Raw genomic sequence first — 19,406 nt, forward strand, 5'->3', positions numbered from 1 at the left:
CTTGTATTAATCTGTTGCTTTCATTGGTTAATTAATAAAGAAACTGCTTGGCCTCTGATAGGGTAGAATTTAGATATGCGGAGTAAACAGAACAGAATGCTGGGAGAAAGAAGCCAAGTCAGGAGTCAACATGATTCACCCACTCCAGACAGACGCAGGTTAAGATCTTTCCTGGTAAGCCAGCTCATGGTGCTACACAGAATATTAGAAATGGGTTAGATCAATATGTAAGAGCTAGCCAATAAGAGGCTGGAACTAATGGGCTAGGCAGTGTACAAAAGAATACAGTTTCTGTGTAATTATTTTGGGGCATAAGCCATGCGGGCGGCCGGGTGCCGGGGACGCAGCCCCACCGCTCTTATTTCAACAGAAGTATTACAACACTCAAGGAAACTATTAACATGGAAAGAAATTCTCCTTTGTGGGGACAGTTACACAAAGGTAGATTTGCTGAACAAATATCTGAATTGTGCACGCATAGTGGATGGATTCTGTGATACATAAATATTTCAGAAAACTGAAAAACTTTGTGGTCACTCAGGGTCACACTGGCTACTACTTATCCTGAGCACGTAGGAGAAGGAATGGATTTTTTTTTAACCCTTGAAATTCTGTTTATTTGGTGTGCTTTAGTATAAAGGGTCATGAGCATCAGAGAACATGATTCCAAACAAGTCCAAGCTTTCTTGATTCCATTACTATTCATCTTAGATATTTCTCTTTGCCCATGCCAGGATGTCATGCTCCTCATATTCTGGCCATTATCTCTTCTAATTAATCAACTGAATTTGACCCCTAAGGAGAACAGACAGCTAAGGTTTCTGCCATTTCTTTTGCATGTTCCACACAGAGTTCTAGACAAAGGACACATAGTACGTATTGGTGTGGGAGGTCCTTCTGTATGTGTGTTGCTTTTATTGGTTAATAAATAGAAACTGCTTTGGGCCTATAGCAGGGCAGAATAGAGCTAGGCGGGGAAAAGAAAACTAAACTGAATTCTGGGAGAAAGAAGGTAGAGTCAGTGAGATGCCATGGAGCCACTAGAGGGGAAAGACGCAAGCTGCTACCTGAACTTGGTCAGTAGGCCATGAGCCTAATGGTAAAATATAAAATAATAGAAATGGGTTAACCAAAGATATAAGAGTTAGCTAGCAATATGCTTAAGTGATTGGCCAAGCAGTGATTTAATTAATATAGTTTCTGTATGATTATTTCGGGGCTGAGTAGCCAGGAACAAACAAGCAAGCTACAACAGGGTGAGACTATAGATGGCTGCAGACTCTCCTAGAAACCATGGTGAAGACATGCTATCCCCCATCTGCCCACCCACCCATCCTTGCACCCCACTGGGCAGATGAGGAATTGGGACAAGTGTGCTTGCAACCCTTGCCTGTACCTTATCTCTTTCCTCAAGTCTACTTGAGAGCCAAGTATATTGGTTATACCCTCATCTTTATCTTTACGTTCTATAGAAGCACAGGTCTCTGCTGGGCTTTCTAGGCTTCAGCACTTGAGAACTTAAGGCCTTGGTCACTTAGGATTCTAGTCTGTACTAGGGCCCATTGACTCAGAGTACCACTGGGACACACTCAAACCCATCCAGCTTGCCTTTCAATCTGGACACTGTCGAAAAGCTTCTTTTATCAGCCTTTACTGCTGGTGACAAGCCCTCTTTGAGTCTAACTTGATGAAGAAAACTCTAGTTAACCACGGCGGGTTGAGAAATTTGAGGGTTGCCGATTTGAAATGACTTAACGTTATGAAAAGCTTACACGATTCCTGTTCTTTTTTTATTGCAGCTACTAAATCACGATGAGGAGGGGCAGAAAAAGAATTTCAAAACAACCACCTTTTAGTTTTATCCTCCCAGCAGGGGCTGTCTGATCTCTTTATTCTACACAATATGTGTCAGCTACTCAATGCACGAAAAGACAGGAAAACAGGCCAGGAAAGGAGGAGCGTTTTCTGTCTCCCTGTGCAACTAGAGATGAGCTCATCTGGGCTTTCTCTTTCCATGACGGATACCCCCATCCCCTAGCCCGCATCTTCTCCTCATTTTCCACTGATGATGTCAAGGCAGCCTTACAGTATCTTTTTTTGTGATCTTAGAAAATCAACGACAACCAGAAACACTTCCCTTCTGAGTATGACTTCAGCTGTGATCTCCACCTGGAGAGGCTCTCATCTGCATTGGTAAGTGGAGCTCGCTGAGCCAGACGGAAGCAATTTACCAGGAAACTACTACTTTTCTTCAGACTGCTGCCGGCGCCATTCTGGTTAGGAAGGCTTCTGAGCAAATGGCTCAGTGTGGAATCCGACTGACTAGGATGGTGTTCCAATCTCTTGCGACGATATGAGCACACATCAGAAACTCCCCTCTACTTAGCTCTGCTCTACCTGTACATTAACTAGGAGGTTTCAAAAATGAGAGTGATTGGTGCCTCTCCTGGGGTTCTTATCTCAAGCCACTTGCCTTATCCCATGCCCTTGTCTCAGCCCAGGTGCTTAAAAACTTTACGGTTGGTGAATCCAGCTTCCCTGATTGCCTCGGAGACACCGAGAGAAATGGTCTTCAGAAACAGTCTACAAAGCTGGTGAGCATGGTGGTCTCTCAGGGCTGCTCCCCACTCTAAAGATCAGTTGGCTTGGTTTGACACTACAAACAGTAATCTGTCCGACAAGCAGCCAGCACCTGAGATGTGCTGGGCATGATGAGTCTAAGCATTTTCCGTGAATGTGTTGATCTATTCATCTCCGGATATTTCTGGGAGGTACTGGTAATCTCATGAAGTCAGCAAGTTAAGAAACTGCGTGGGATCTTAAGCAGTGCCAAGTGTGACTCAGACCTACGCTCTGAGGCTCCCTGGGTCTACACAGGGGGCACCCACAGGACCAAAGTCTGTGCTTATGAAATTATCAGGCCACCTATTTATCTTGAGCCTCAGTTTTCTCTCTGACCTACATTTACATCAAAGTCCAGGAAAGCACCGCAGTTTCTCCGTATATACAACAGCACCTGGGGTTTACAAGAATCTGACTGTGAGCTAAGTCCACACCTGAAAGACATCGGTGTTGAAGACTCAGGCTAAAAACAGCATGGAAACAAAGCTGGCTGATGCTTTTCAACCTTAGGGCTGTTTTCACTTTAGAAGAACTAGAAAAAGAAAGCTAACATTTATTGTGTGAATCATATTGCCAACACTAGTCTAAGCTCTTCTTTCATTCATACACACACATACATATATATCTACACACATAAACATACACACAGATTATAAGATAGTTACAACACATCTCCCTTCTCTTTCGTCTCTCCAAATGCTCCCAATGTTCCTCCCCACTCTCCTTCAAATTCATGGCCTCTTCTTTTATTGTTACTGCATGCGTATATGTCTATATATACACACATATTCCTAAATAACCTCTTCAATCCAGATAATGCTACTTGTATGAATGTGTTCAGGGCTGAGCTTTTGGTGTTAGATAAGTGGTGTGCTCTTCTCTGGGGAAGACCATCCCCCTTACTCCCAAGGTTCCCTCAGTTTAAGATCCTTTTCACACCTACAATCTTAATCTCACACCACCCCGTGGACAGTATTACTTTCACTGGTACCCAAGACACTGAAGTTTTATACTTGTTTCAAGATCATGCAGGTAATAAGCAGTATAGCTGATAATCCAACTTAGCAGTGTTCCACACTCATTCCCGCCTCCAAACTCAGGTTATGCTCAGCTCATATAACACGTATTGTGGAGCAGTGTCTTTGTTTTGGTTTGAGATGGGGTTTCTCTCTAGAACCTCTGCTGGCCTGGAGCTTGCTAAATAAAACGGGCTGGCTGAGGACTCAGATCTTTCTGCCTTGGCCTCTCAGTGGTGGGGTTATAGGTGTGAGCTGCTTTGCTGGGCTTCACAGGATCCTACCCATTTCTCCACCTGAGACAGGCACATCTGCTGCCTTCCCTAATTTGTAAGCACCTAGCAACCCCAAACTTGAATTTTCTTACTGAATGTTTCACAACATTGGCTGAGGTGTGGATGACAACCCCAAATAAAAGTGCACACATGATGGGGAGGCAACACCCCCATTTTTAACTTTGCTTCTAAAGGGGCTGCTTGAAGGGTTGATTTATCAGCCAACTTGGACAAACCCAGCAGTGGAAGAATGGGGACCTTAGTGTCTGTGGTCATACTTCATCACTCAGCCCCTTTCTCTTCTGGTGTCTCTCTAGCCCCTCTGTCTCTCTTCTCTGGCTTTGAAACTCTTGGCAGCTTCCAAAAGCTCGCTTTCAAAGAGCTAAGGAGGATCCCGATGTTACAACAGCCTTGTTTAACCCCGGACAAATTTCCATTCATTGTATTAAATTGGGGCGAACAAGAGTATTCAGTTCCTGGCAGAGTGAACTGTACCTAACTCAGTATAAACAGGAGAGTTAATCCACCACTGACCAGCAGCTGGAAGCATGCTAGCAGTGCCCATGAAAGTGTGGGTTGGAGGGCAGACAGAAGAAGAGATTTTAAAAGATTGTCGCTGAGCATCTGGGCTCTGAATAGAGAGAAGAATGAAGATTGAAACTGGAATGCATTAGGAAAAAGAAAATGTTTAAATCAATCTCTCTCTCTTTCTCTCTCTCTCTCTCTCTTCCTCTCTCTCTCTCTCTTCCTCATCTCAGGGCACCTTTGCCTGCCTTCTTCATTATCAGCTTTCATCTTCCTTGCAAAGCTGCTCTAGGTCCTTTCCCGGATTCCTCCTTAGGTCAAGGGGGCAGAAAGACTCTGGCAAACCAGATCTGAAAGGGAGTAGCACGTGTGACTCGAGTACAGTGTGACAACATAATCCCCACATAGACGGATGAGGTCAGCGTGGGTGATGCCGGCTTTCCTAGCATCCACTGAATCATCTGATGGGAGTAGCAATCGAAAGGAATAAATACAAACACATGCGGCACATTGCTGCAAAGACTGTTAGCTCAGGTCTAAGGAAAAGGATCCTGTCTTGGTAGGATCAGCAGGCCAATGGAGGTAATGAATTGCTGTGCTTTAGGGGACCTCAGCCCCTTGTTCCTCCCATCAGCTAGGCAGAGATGTGGCTTCAGGTTGCCTGGCCTCTAAGAAACAAGGTTTTGGTCCAGTCAGTATCTAAGGTCTCTTATGGTTCCAAAGGCAAGGATTTGTCCCAGGTTGTAAAGTTTTATAAAAGTACATCGCTTCAATGCCACAGCCTTGGGAGGCATTGTAGTCTGAGGGTTGGTGATTTTAGTCACAATGCGCGGATATGGGAAAACCATTGGTAGGAATACATTTGAACAAAACTCCAGTTTGAATAAAGCTGACCCAGAGAGAAGTTGGGGAACACTCTGCTCTAAGCTATGACTACAGAATTCTAGTTGCCCACAGTCTTTTGATTTTTGGCAAGAGGTAGGACAAGGAGAAAAGACAGGATTTCCAAAGGTCACACAATAATCGTAGCTCACACTTTGTGTGTTCCCCATCTCTGTGTGCTTGCAGGCACAACCTTTGCTCATTTCTCTCTGCTCTGTTTCCATTTACAAAAAATCCTACCCACCCAAGCTCCAAGACCTCCTCATATGCATAAAATGTCTCAGTTTTCAGTTGCAATCCTTTATTCTCCCTCACGCTAAACTTCATTTCTATTATGATTATAGATTACAAACTCCCTGAGGGTAGAATCAAAGTCACATTTATCTATGCATCCTAGGCATTTGTGACATATTGTAGGCATTTAGTCATAAAGATTTCAGAGTAAAACTGGATAGGGGTTTTCAGGTTACCTGCTAATGTGACAGCAATGGAGACAGAGTCATATCCCAAGGCATTTGTGGCATTGCAAGTATAGAAGCCCACATCAGCTTCCACTGGTGCCAAGATCTGTAAGGAATCATCTGGCTGTAGAAGAATCCTGGAGCAACAGAAAAGAAATGTAGACCTGGTCAAGTCAGATGCTCTTTTTGGTATTCATTATAGGGGAGGAATGTAGGGGTGTATTGAGATCTTTGTTCTAACAACTCAGACAAGATAGGATATCCAGGAAACCCAGGATCTCTTGTTGATTTGATTGGCATGTTGGCAATCTTAAATGGGGGTTTTGATTTTTTTTTCAGAGCTTACTACCTGATCTAATGCTATTGGTTGGAACAGACAATATTTGTGCACCAAATACATACACCACGAGAGAGGATGCTAAACAAATGCCCAAAAAGATTTGGGGAAAGACTTACTAAGGAAAATGACAAGCTATATAGGAGGAACATTTCCTGATTGGATGGTAGGAAGAACACAGGGTTTGGGGATATAAAAAGAGGTACCTGCTAAGGCATGATGGTAGAAGAGAAGCAGCTATGGGACAGGTATTGATAAGATGATTGTCATTTAAAGGAAATTATATGCCTTCCAATTCTAGGCAGTAATATAAACATCTATTGTTTTCATCAACCCGTATACACAGGTGCAGCCCACAGGTCATATTGCCTCCATCTGTCACGGTATTACAGAGGACCTTCTACAGAGAAGATGCCCAGTATAGTGAAGCGACACTTGTCCTTCTAGGTCATGGACAGACAAATGTAGGATAGCCACATGGTACTTTAGATATCTCTGTCTAAAGAGAATTACAAGAGTTAAATTGTGGGCACCTATAATGAACTTCAGAACCCAATTCTAGTCTATCTAACAACGATTACTTCCTAGATTTGTACCATTTCTAAGAACTCCATGCTCTGTCATGGCTGAGGAAAGATTAACGATGGGGCCTTGAAACTGCTGGTTCTGTGACTCACGGAGGCTGACAAAACCTAGGAAGTGTAAGAAGAAGAGAAAATCTAGAAGAGATAGACAGGGTGGGAACTAACACATCTAGGGCCTGGAGCAGGCAGGGTCTCAGGAAGACAGATCATTCATGCCACAGAGAGGTATTTGTGACATCTTTAGACCAGTTCTTTCCACCTTATTTGTCCTTTCCACATTCCTGTTTTCAAAACACCCAAAGACCTGACTACTAGTTTTCACATTTATCCCCAGGAACCAAGCAGGCACTGGAGGCTCACTTGTTCAAGAAAGAGGAGAACTCTTAAAGCCTGATAGCTAACTGAATGCCAGAAACCAGGTATCTTGCGCCAGCAACATTCTCCAACTGGATTTTCACTTTATTTTATTTACTATGTCTCTGTCAGGGTCCCTCTAGACCCAATGGCTCTGCCATTCAGCACCACCTCTGGTCATCTCTCCGTATTGCTAAGGCGGATGGCCAGTCTTGTAATGAAGGATTCTCCTCAGCTCCTCTGCTAGCTGTGGGCCTATTGTGTTGTTATTTTTACCTCCTTCAGAAGGAAGGCAGGGGTAAGACTGCATCCCCCAATTTAGCTATGTAGGGCAGTTCTGTTTAACACGCAATGGAGAAGAAAGTAGAACATATTAGCCAAAGGGAAGTTTAATTTAGCACTATTCTGGACCACCACTAATATTCTTGGGGACAGGCATGCTTTTGGGGCCTCTACTAGAGCTGAACTGCATGGGGGCCGCCCGGGGAGCAGCAGGAGAGGCTATGATGCAACTCGTCCACACATTTGCTCACACATTTGTTAATCTCTGGGTATTTTTCCTCTAAGTCAGATAGTTGCATGTCAGTTTACTTCAAAGAAGCTAATAAGAGAAAGATGGTTATGCAAGTTATCCCTGATAACAGCCTCACGGTGTCCTAAAGGAATCTCCTCGGATGCAGCCTAATGCAACAACGTTGCTAAGTCTCTTCAGGTGTGCAAGCTGTTTTAGATTTAAAAATGGGAAAAAATAGTAAAATTGACCATGATTTAAAATCTTATGATGTCCCAGGAATATGCACACTTCCACAAATTGCTTTATAAGAATAGCAAAAGCAGACGGCTCCAATTTAAATAGAACGTAGCAAATCATATTCGGTTTCAGCACACTGAGAAGGCAGGAGTTAAAGGTCACTAAATCCCACATCCATTAGCCTGGTTGCCTTCCTACAAGCAACAGTGTTTTGCCTTTCCAGGATTCCTCAGTGATTGGAGCAGGAGGCTGGAAGATTGTTCTTTTGAACCTTAGTGCTGCTAGGATCTAAGTGCTGGTCATTGGCAAACCTTTTGACTTTCTACAGTGCAGCCTATCCACTACTAAAACGTAGATGCAGCATCTCTCCTACTTCACAGAGAAACTGCTACTCTAATGAACAATGCATAGAACTTTTAAACCACTCTTTGGTGTTTCTGCTTCCAGTACCTCTAGTTAGTAATGCTTGATTCTTGTGATGGTGCATGCGTGGGTGCGTTGTGGTGTGTGGGTGTGTGTGTGCATGTGTGTTGGGTGTGAGGAAGTAGAATGGTCACATGACATTGGTCATATGACATTGGCCAATCTCTCTGAGTTTCTTGGCTCTCCATATTCAGGTTCCTTTTCCATAGGACTAGTATACTTGTCTGATCTTATACAAAGGTACAGACCTCACCCATGCTGAACTCCTGAGCTCCCATCATCTTTTTTAGGTGAAGTTTACCTTTCATAACTACATCAACTGCTCTGTGGACTGGCACAGCTGAATAAGCCATAATACCTAATCCAAAGCATAAGCCTAAATCTGAAGTTGGAAAAGAATGCTGCTATAGACAGAAGCGCTGAAAAGAAAGGCGGAGATCCATTATACTTGGCACAAAGTCACCTCTAAACTAGGAAAAGAATGAAGAGGAGAAGGAAGAAATAGTTATCATGAGATTGAACATTTATTTATACTTTTATCCCATAAATGGAATACAAGAAAAATAAGCTATATAACATTTGCCTTCATAAAGGCTTTAAATGTCATCTTAAGAAAACAAGTCCACACAGACCTGCAGTGGTCACTGTATAAATTGTTTACATTCCTAAACCTTCAGGGCAAGGGTACACAGTTATTTGCAGGTAGAGACCGGATTTGGAACAGGCTTTCTCGTTTGATTGAATACTTTCTCTCTTCCAACTCTGTAATATCTTCAGGACCCACTGTTTAATCTTGTTTTCTAGTTGGAATTAGAAAGCTGTTCATACATGGATTTTAGGCACATTGGTCCATGTATAAATTTTATCCTCCCTAACCATCTGTTAAGGCTAATATTTTTTAGGGCAAACAGGAAGTTTGATTCCTGTAGTTCTTATAATGTAGCTATAGAATTCGTTAGTTGGGACTGGGAGGCTGCCACTGGGGGGGGGCAGGAGTTTTCGAGAGGTTTGGAGGGCTCTCTAGGAAGAAAGGGCTAATTATGGAGAATGGGGTTTGCTTTGCTCTAGGGAAAGAACTGGGGTGGGGTGTGGGGAATGCTCTGTCTTAGGCATCTACTCTATTAAGGTAACTTAATTTGTTAGTAGTTGATTTCTGCCAGCTTGTATTTAAGTTTCAGGTTGACAGGCATGTTTGGAAAGGGTAGGCACAGGAATACGGAAACCAGAAAGAGTCCTCTGGGGCTGATTGGGAAGCTGAGAAACCAGAAGATGAGGGGACATGGAGTAGGTATGATTGAAGCCTACAAGACAACAGAACTGTGGTCATATCAGGTAAGGAGGACTCCCCTCCCCACCACATCTCGTTCCTCTAAAACATATTGCTGCAGTCCTTTGGTCAGAAAGTGTGGACTTGGCTTTCTGAGACATCCACTCAACACTTCTTCCCATTCTTTCAGACGTATTTCCTATTTTGAAACAACCCATTCTTTCAGACAAGATGACCACTCTGACTCTTTGGCATTAGCTTGTTGGGGGGGGCGGGGGCAGGGAGAAGAGAAATCCTTCCACATTCTGTCCACTTGCCCAAATTCTCCCCAACAAGTCCAAGTTCTCTGTTGTTATGGTACTGCAGTTCACAGGAATTCTTCCTTCACATGGGGATTCTTTCCCAACTGTCTACAAAGCTTCTTTCCATTGCTAGGGTTTCATTTCTTCAGCTAGACTATAAACTGTTAGCTCAAGGGTGAGGACTCATGTTCACCAGAATGTTGCCATGTTGAATAAGTACATTCTTGTTTAAGTGACCTTCAAAGAAAATGGGCTGAAGGCGATCAAAACCACAATGAACCATGGTGGGTAGTGGACTAGAACTCAAATTCCGGAACTCTGTGCACTAGGTTCCAAGTCACTTCTATCATGAATTAGTTCTGTAGCTTTGGACAAGTCATTTTTTTTTAACTTCTCAATGACAGTCTCCTTGTCCATAAATGAGATTTCCAGCACCTTCCTAAGGTAAAGATTCCATATGCATTCATGCATCTGAAGCATAGGAAAGGCTAGGAATATGATATGTTACGGCAGCGAGGTTACTGTTTTGTGACTGCTGTAACCATCACTGTAACTATCGGTCCTCCTTCATGCCCGGGGTCACACATGATGGATGCTGTGCAGCAATAGGTAAACAAAGTTTAGTGTCTTCTATATAGCCCAGGTTTGGCCGGAACTTGTATTCCTCCTGCCTCTGCCTTCCAGTTGGTGAATGACAGGTTTGTGCCATTCTGTGTAGCATGGGGAGCTGAGTGACATGAGCGAGTGGATGAGAGACAAGAGGCTTTAAAACAATAGCATAAACTCAGCACATAGAGGAGGGGGCATGGGACTGGCTGTGGGAGAGACCAGCGGTGCAGAAGCAAAGAGGACGGAGGCCAAAGGGCCCACTGGGTTGGGCTGGCAACAGTGGCCTCAGTATTATTGTTTACTTTGGAACTTCTAAATCAGAAGGACAAGTTATTCCATAACCAATATGTGAATTCTGCAATTGTAGAAAGGTATAAAACAACTGATCAAGAGAATGAGAACTGGCAAGCAGGGAATTTAGGGGCAAATAGGCAAATTTCAGAGCATGCCTTAATAGAGAACTTAAAAATACTGTGTGGAATGAGGGATGGTTCTTTTCCTTATCTCGAGAGGAGCATTTCCTTTCCTGCTTATAGATTATTGAGATTAACTTAAAGCGTACCACAGGGGGAATGAGAACCAATGTTTATGACGCGGGTGTCCATGCTTTGAATCATTTTATTCTTTCACCACGTTACTGGCTTTGTATTATTTCTGAGAGGAGGCAAAAGTAATTTGTTCAGCTATAGTATGCTAGGATCAGGAATGGGAATGACTTTTGACCCCTTTCGAACCCAACCAAATCCTACCATCTGCTGAGGCCAGGTAGGAAGACACAAGAACTAACCTCATTTCTGGTAGCGGGTAATTTGCACTAACGTTGGCAGTTATTTAGGAAGATGTACAATACAATGATTCAAGTCTGAATTTTACGAAGTTTGAAGCAGATGAAGAGATCTCTCTAAGACAACCTCCTCTGTGATTTCTTTTGGGAAACCCCAAATCACAGTAGCCCAGAGGCTTGCGGCAGATACTGAATTTGTGCAGAAATTTGGGGAACTGACTGAGGTTTGTGAAGTTTCCCACCTAGCCGAAGCAGCTTCTTAAACCTCTGATGTGCTTCATGCAATCACCAACTAGAAGGCATTTACTGCTGAAGCCTCCCCATTGTGCAGATGGAAGCCCAGAAAGTATTTTTGGAATGGGAACGGCCACCTGACAGCACATTCTTAACCTAGTCCTTATGCTTCCTGCCAAGATTCTGGCTTCTTTCTCTTTAGACATTCATAGGGGTTTGAATTTGCTAATGTGGATAGCTTTATCTGCTTGCTGGGTAATTTGTTTCAAACTATCAGCTCTCCATGAAATGATCTGAATTTTCTGACTGGTGGGTAGGGGTTGTCTTTAAACTCTAGTCAGCATATTTTTTTTGTAAATAAAGTCTCGTCACAACACTGTATACCAGTGTGGATACTGTTGACAGCTGAGGGTGGAACTGAGGAGCTCACACAGCTCATGCCCCAAATGTTTATTATTTGGCCCTTTGCAAAGAAAGTTGGCTGACTTTTCAACATGCATTTCCAATTTTGATGTGTCTCCGTGATTTCTTCATTTATCAAAACAATACCTGTGATTTACTAAGGACAGCCCCTCTAACAAGAGTAAACTAAATACAAGTGGGACCTGAAGACACTCTCGCCCTAGCCTTTGAGGGAAGAACCAGAGCTGACTCTATGCTGTACTTCTTGCCAGTGTCCCCTGATGGGCTCTGCCTGCTCAATTTGTGAGCACCATTTTGTAACCTCTGCATGCTCTCTGGGGGCTTTTCTTTTGCTGAAGAGTCAGTATTTATTGGGATGGTTCCTACTTCTCTGGCTTGCTATTCTTACACTTCAACTGGGAAAAACATTTATCATCTCCATTTCCTTTAGTTTTGTAAAGGAAATAAGCCAAATCAAACTGAAACCGGTTTATTTTCTCCCCTCTGTCTTCGCCGCCTCCAGTTTTTATATTATCTACAAACTTGGAAAGTACACTTCATGGGCTTATGATTTTTACATATAGCATTATTCACAACTATGGTTCTGAGATTGACCTTGGAGGAATTTTTCATCTGATTCTCTCTTCCATTCTGAGAAGTTTCCATCTGTGGACTCTCTGTGTTTCCCAAGATAAAGCTTTCCAAATACTCCTTAATCCATCTCCTGTCCAGCACTACTTTGGAATATTGTCCAATGTATTCTGGCCAGAGCACCACCGAGAGCCTACACATTGTTCTGTGAACGTAAAGAGATTTTGAAGTGGTCATCTCTAAATGGAGCATCTATACCATACCCCTCACTCCAAAGCTCAGCCATCACCTCAGCAGGGAGACTGGAAAGACAATGGCAGCAGGTCTAAGTGACAATGGTTATGAATACTGAAAAATGGGCATCCATAATGTATTGGGAACATTACAGACATTATGTTGGTCCTCTGTTGCTATGGTTTGGATAAGTGTCTTCTAAGGTTCATGTGCCAAAAGTTGGTCACTATCCTTGGGCATGACTGGGAGGTAAAGGACTCTTTAAGAGGCAGAACCTGGTGTGAGAAGTTAGGTCACAGAGATGTGCACTTGAAGGGCCACTAGGACTCAAGGTCTTCTTTTGTTTCCTGTCTTCCATGAGGTGAATAAGTCTTTCTGCCATGTGCTCCTACACAGGCCCAAAGCAACAGCAACAAGGGACAGCTATGGAGATTTCTAAGACCATGAGCCAAAGCAAACCTTGCTGTTTTTAAGTTGCCCCATCTCAGGTATTGCCACACTGATTAAAGGCTAAGCTGTCTATATCCTTGATGCTCTGAAAGATAAAACGTCATGATAGTGTCTTGTTTTATTGATATCACTTTAATTTAACTAGAAAGAAAAACCAAGGTTTTAAAAGGCTAAGGCTGATATAGTAAGTGACAAAACTGCAATTTGTGTTCAAGTTGCTCTGATTCCAGCCTGACTGTCATCACTGCCTCCTGTAAACGGATTTGAAAGGAATGGAGGATAAGGTGGGCACACTGAAAAGAAAGGAATGGGGACAGGCTTGGAGATTAGAAGGAAGGCATTCCCCAGCACTCCCTTTCTGTAAATTACTGTATGGGTAGAATATCACCTGTGTGCTGTCTCCCCCCCTAAGGAAAATATAAGACTTTCTTCTAAGTAGCGGGCTTCCTCATGGTTACCTGCAGTTCTCTTGGAAACTTCTACAACTCCAGGGCCAGTCATGCTTACATGTTTTGAGGCTTTATTGGCCTTTATGGAACTGCAAGCAGTGTGTGCTACTGGCTCACTTTGGGTAGAAAAATGTTAAACAGAGCAAAAATGTCCCTGAATCTATGGTTTGATCAGTAAAATTTAGGTATTTCTGAATGCAAAGAGCAAACTTTATCTGAATTTGGTAAGTCCCTCTCTAGTGCCAATTTAGAGAATGCGGCTACTCCTTCCTGTAAGGAAGTCAGTGTGGTCTTTACAAGTACTGCTTCTACAGCCACATTCAGATTACAGAATATATATATATATATATATATATATATATATATATATATATATATATATATATACATATATATAAATCTCGCTATCAGACTAGGAGAAGGGCCATATGCTAGCACTTTCAGCTAGAGGTGTGGAGGGCTTGTGATAGACCCTACCCAGCTACGAACTGCAAGTGACTATGACCTGAATTTCAACTCAAAATGTGATGACTGAAGAAGGATGCTTGAAAAACAATAAATAATTTAGCTTCTTCTCGCTACTGATCTTGGTCTGTGAAGGCATGCCCACAGCTCTGTAGGCATACAAAGGTAGCACTTGGGTGTAACTATTGTAATGCTTACTGAGTATCAAGTGTGTGCCTATATGTGCATGTTAGTAGTTGACTTCATATTAGTGAAGGCGAAGCTACATACAGAAGAAGACACACCTAAGACAGATGGACACAAGTGAAATATAAAAGTCGTATAAATTGGAAGCTGGCTGGCTGGGATACTGAGTGATAATTTACATCAGGTTTAGGAGCTGGAGAAATGGCTTAGTGGTTAAGAACATTCCCTGCTCTTCCAAAGGTTCTGAGATCAATTCCCAGCAACCACATGGTGGCTTACACCAGGTTTGGTTAGCTCTGATGACTTCCTTAAAAACAATAACAAGCCCATGCATTTAACCAACCCCCAAAAGAATTCTATAAAGAAAATGTAAGTCAGAAAAGAACTCAGACTGCTTTGGCTTCCAAATCCATTTCTGCTCCATATTGTGGTGTTTTGAGCAAGCTTGCGGGACATCTCTCTACTGCAATTTCGACATTTGTGAAGTTAGCACAAATGAGTTCCTGAAACCCAAGGGAAGAGCTCTCAAAATCAGCTCTCACTATCATGAACATGACGACTCCTCCGTGGGTCTGGAGGTGATGGAGAAGGTATCTGGTTCCCCATTTTTATTTGATTATATGAATGCTTTTGTCATGTGCCCTGTGCCACAGAACTTTCTGAAATGGCTCAAGAAGAGAACAGGTGAGCAACATGGCCCACTTATGTTTAGGATAGTGGTTCTCAACCCATTGGGGCCACATAGCATATATCCTGCATATCAGATATATGCATAATGATTTCTAACAGTAGCGCATTCAGTTATGAAGTAGCAATGAAATAATTGTATGGTTGGGGTCACCACACCACGAGGAACTGTATTAAAGGGTCACAGCATTGAAAAGGTTGAGGACCACCGGTTTAGGAGTAGGTGTCAATCTCCAACTCTGCCTATCCTGAAGAAAAGCCAGACAGACCATGGCCTCCCAGTGATTAGGAGGCTTCCGTTTACACAGCAGCATCCACTAGAATTCCACTGCTCATTCATTTCACCTTTGTGTATACAATATGCTCTCAGAAATCTGGAGGAAATAAGACATGTTTTCAAACATCTACCTGTCTGAAGGTAAGTTAGAAAACTCTGATGCACCATGGTAGGGGTTATGAAAGACTTCAGACTGGGGCACATGGGGGCCTGCATGGGGTCATCTGACCCAGACTTTGGCACAAGGCTTCTTCTGAGGAAGAAGAGGAATTAGCCAGACACAGTGGAAGAAAGGTCCCATGCAAATTCATAAGCTGTCAGTAACTGGATGTTGCTTGCAGGCACAGTGCAGTGCCATGAGCTGGGATGTAGTGAGAGATGAGGCCAGAGGGATGGGCAGATGACAGAGATAAAAAGTCTGTGTGTTGTGCAATGGTACTTGGAGCTTATCCTTGAGTGATGACAAGCCGCTCCTAATTCACTACAATTCCCATGCCACTAAATAGTAAACGCGAATCTATCAAATTGGGAATTAGATTGTGTCGCTTATTTTTTTTTTTTGCCTACTATTTCCCTAAATGTTTTCCCGATTCTTAGAAACGAAAGCTTCCCTGAGACTCTGCTTAGTCCTATAACCTCATTCCATCCCACATCGCACCCAAATGAGTTTCTTCTGGTGTTCTGTAGCACAACAGATTCATCTTCCTCTTAAAGGTTTTGTATAACTTTTCCCTTTGTCCAGAAGGCCACTTTGTCCGGGCAGCATATTCTGAGCACTGGTCATCATTTGGATTTTGGCCTATAGACATCACCTTAGAGTGTATGTCCAGAGTGATCACCAAGGATTTCTCTATCACATATTTAATTTTGTACCTAAATATATATTACCATCACTTCTTGTTTAATATTCTGTATCTTCCTTCCCTTCTCTCTTCTCCCTGTCTCGTTCTCCCTATTATTTACTATCTCCTCGGTGTTACCTGCCACCGGAACACTAGAATTGGAGCAGCAGAGAAAGGCTGTGCCACCAGAGAGACAATTAATAAGAGAATAATATGACAAAAAAAAAAAACAATCCAAAAATCCTGTAGGTCAAATGCCAGAATTAAAGGGCTCAAGAACAACTGGGAAGGAGGGGTCCTGTATTAGACGGATCAGAAAAGTTCCCTCTGATAGTTGTTATTGTCCCTCTGCTATGAGTTATTGTCCCCCTGTCTGGTATTATTCTCCCTCTGATACGTGTTATTGTCCCCCTGATATATGTTATTGTTCGCTTGATATGTTATTGTCCCCCTGATATATGTTATTGTCCCCCTGATATATGTTATTGTTCCTGATATATGTCATTGTCCCTTTTATCTATGCTATTGTTCCTCTGATCTCTGTTATTGTCCCTCTGACCTGTGTTATTGTCCCCCTGACCTGTGTTATTGTCCCCTGATCTGTGTTATTGCCCCTCTGACCTGTGTTATTGTCCCTATGATACGAGTTATTGTCCCTCTGATATGTGTTATTGGAATAGAACTCTAGATGCAAATCATCTGCAAGAACCATGCACTCCTGTTTCATTCATCCCTGTATCTCCAGTGGGTTGATCTATAGGAGCAGTTGGACATATGCTCTGTTTTCACGAATACTGCCTTCATCCCTTTGGCTTCCTAACTATACCAAGTCCCATCAATAGGAAATGAGTCTGCTTTTCCATCATTCTCAATAGCACAAGATCTGCTGTGGTAGGCCTGGTAGAATAAAGGAAGAAGAAAATAGGGGGTACAGTGAACCAGTCTGTCACAATATACTCAAGACACGCTGGAAACTACTGCCTGAGAAGCTGACTTGTGCTTCTAAGGATCATGTGGATTTATTTCCTAGAGTAAGGTTTACATGTAACACGGGTCAATAGTATCTGAATTTTTTTATTCATTCTTTGGTAAAACTAATTTCTCTCATGTCGAGTTTTGGCTCTCTTTCTGCCTTGACCTATTCTTGATAGTCTAGGATATTTATTATACATTCTAATAAATTGGAAAGTCCTACAGACCAGCAGGCAGCTGGATCTTGCAGACTCTTAAGGAGGAGGATTTGGACGCTAAGCAAAAACATACTGACGGAGCTAACTCTAACACCGGACGTTTCAGCACATCTCTGTCTGAAGGTGAATGAGCATTTCTGAACCATGACGATAAAGTGATGAAGACAAGCAGTGACACTCAGAACTGAAGGGGTCCCCAGCAGCCCACAGCAAAGTGGCCCCCATGGCAGTCTTGTGACTCACACATGCTCGGAGCAGATACATTTATTCTCCTTTCTCAACTAGAATTTGGAAAACCAAGTTGCAGGCATATTTGTTAGTGGCCAGCTAACTTGCAAACATTGTAATGTCAAATATCAGAAACAGAGCCTCAGGTTTGGTTCTCAATTGCATGTAATTAGTTTACATTGCAAAGCATTTTCAAGGCTAGATCTAGGGAAGAAAACCTTCATGGTAGCAAACACTGCATGAAATATATATATATATATTTTAGATGTATCAGTGTTTGCATATATATACATCTAAAAAATAAATCTAAAAATGCCCTGTTTATCCAGTCTCCACTACATTCATTCCTCTTGATGCTACCATGCCTTTCAAACACTGTCCTGAGTGACTGACAGTCAGATCCTGCTCTCTCTTGGCTTAGATTCGTCCAGCTTTAGTATCTTGAGCACCTAAGTTACTTATTAGCCTCCTCTAATAAACCATCTCCATCTTAAGCCTACTGGAATTAGATGCTCAACCCTGGTAAGGTGAATTAAAAACCATGGTAGCATTTCCCAAGTGCTAGTTCAGGAATCACTGGTGTTTCTGAACACATTAAGCCTCCCCCCCCCCCCCCGCCTTTGTGTGTGTGTGTGTGTGTGTGTGTGTGTGTGTATGATCAAAAGAGTATTCTGAAAGCACTGCACACGACATGTCCTCTTGGAAAGTGAGAACACACATTGGGATGCTTAAATGGGTTAAGAAAAGTGAAAACCCCCAAATAATTTCCAGTTGGGGAATAGTTAAGTGTTTTCAGGAGCAGTAATCAGCTGTTAAAAAGGCGCCGTGGCACGGATCTCTACACACCGTTATAAACACATGCAGTCAAAACCCAGTCGGAGGCTCTGAGCATGACTTACATCCCATTAAAACCCAAATCCTAAGTGTGTAGATGGCTTTATAGAATGCAATAAAATACACACAATCTCTAAAAGGATGTATACCAAATTGTTACGAGTGGTCGTCTCTGGGGAGTAAGACTGGCGAGGAGGGAAAGCTGCGCTGTTTACTTTATAGATTTGACTATCATCTGAATTGCTTTATAGCCATTTTATTATTTTGATAATAAAAATATCAAGTGCTATATTAAAAATCAGACGTAAAGTGCAGCAGTAAACACATCTGTTTAGCTTTAACAGAGCACTTTTCAAATTCATGTGACCACTGAACCCCGATTTGTGGAGCACTCAAAAAATGACATGTGCAGGCAATACTGAAGTCACTATGCCCAAGACTTTCCCCTGGCCTTGTCAACAATTGGACTTTGAGCTTCTGTGGTCATTTATACATGAGTGAAAGAGGTTACAGTGACCTTGGAGGTGGCCTGACAAATTGTCAGTACTCCATGCTCCCTAGAGCTGTTATAAAAGTGACGAGAACACTTGGAAAATGCAGCATTGTTCTTGCTACATAGGCACTGCTAAAAGCATGACTGCTGTTGTTTCTACTACCATCGTTGACTTTAGTTTTATGAATGGCTCTGGTCCCAGGAGCCCAATAATAATACATGCTGTCATCCCAACAGTAACACATCCCAGACAGAGGCACCATGAGACATTGGGATGCACAATCACAGGTATAATGGATAAAACTTCCTAGAACAAATAGCCTTGTTCAACCTGACCAGAGGGTAGGATTGCCTAGGGAGTAGCTGGTGCTAGCTAGCTGCCCTCTCTCCAACCCTGAGAAGCTAAACAAATGTAGAGACGGTCCTCATGTCCATCCAAGCTTTTCAATAGCTCAGCCCGTGAGGCAGAAACACAATAATGTTGTGGCTTGGAATGGTGTCCTTTCGAGACAATTACCCAAGTTCGGGTAATTATCCATTACCCAATATTCAAACCATTTCCTAGGGCACCTCGTTCATATTTGGGCTCCTAAGGTGCTGGGGAAGCAGTGCCAATCAGTTATAAAGATGGAGCTGTAGTGTTCGGAGACAT

The 19,406-nt window shown here is 42.7% G+C and overlaps 1 protein-coding gene across 1 annotated transcript in view; it reads right to left on the reverse strand.

Annotated features, from left to right (window-relative positions):
* The window catches only part of Adamtsl1 (ADAMTS like 1), a 376,638-nt gene that overhangs the window by 79,176 nt on the left and 278,056 nt on the right, over positions 1-19,406 (reverse strand). Inside the window, exon 20 of the mRNA XM_057784262.1 lies at positions 5,791-5,918. Within this exon, the coding sequence (XP_057640245.1) occupies positions 5,791-5,918 (128 nt within the window). The remainder of the gene's footprint in view (positions 1-5,790; positions 5,919-19,406) is intronic.

The sequence above is a fragment of the Chionomys nivalis genome, chromosome 11 (assembly GCF_950005125.1).
Source record: "Chionomys nivalis chromosome 11, mChiNiv1.1, whole genome shotgun sequence".
Taxonomy (NCBI): Eukaryota; Metazoa; Chordata; class Mammalia; order Rodentia; family Cricetidae; genus Chionomys; species Chionomys nivalis.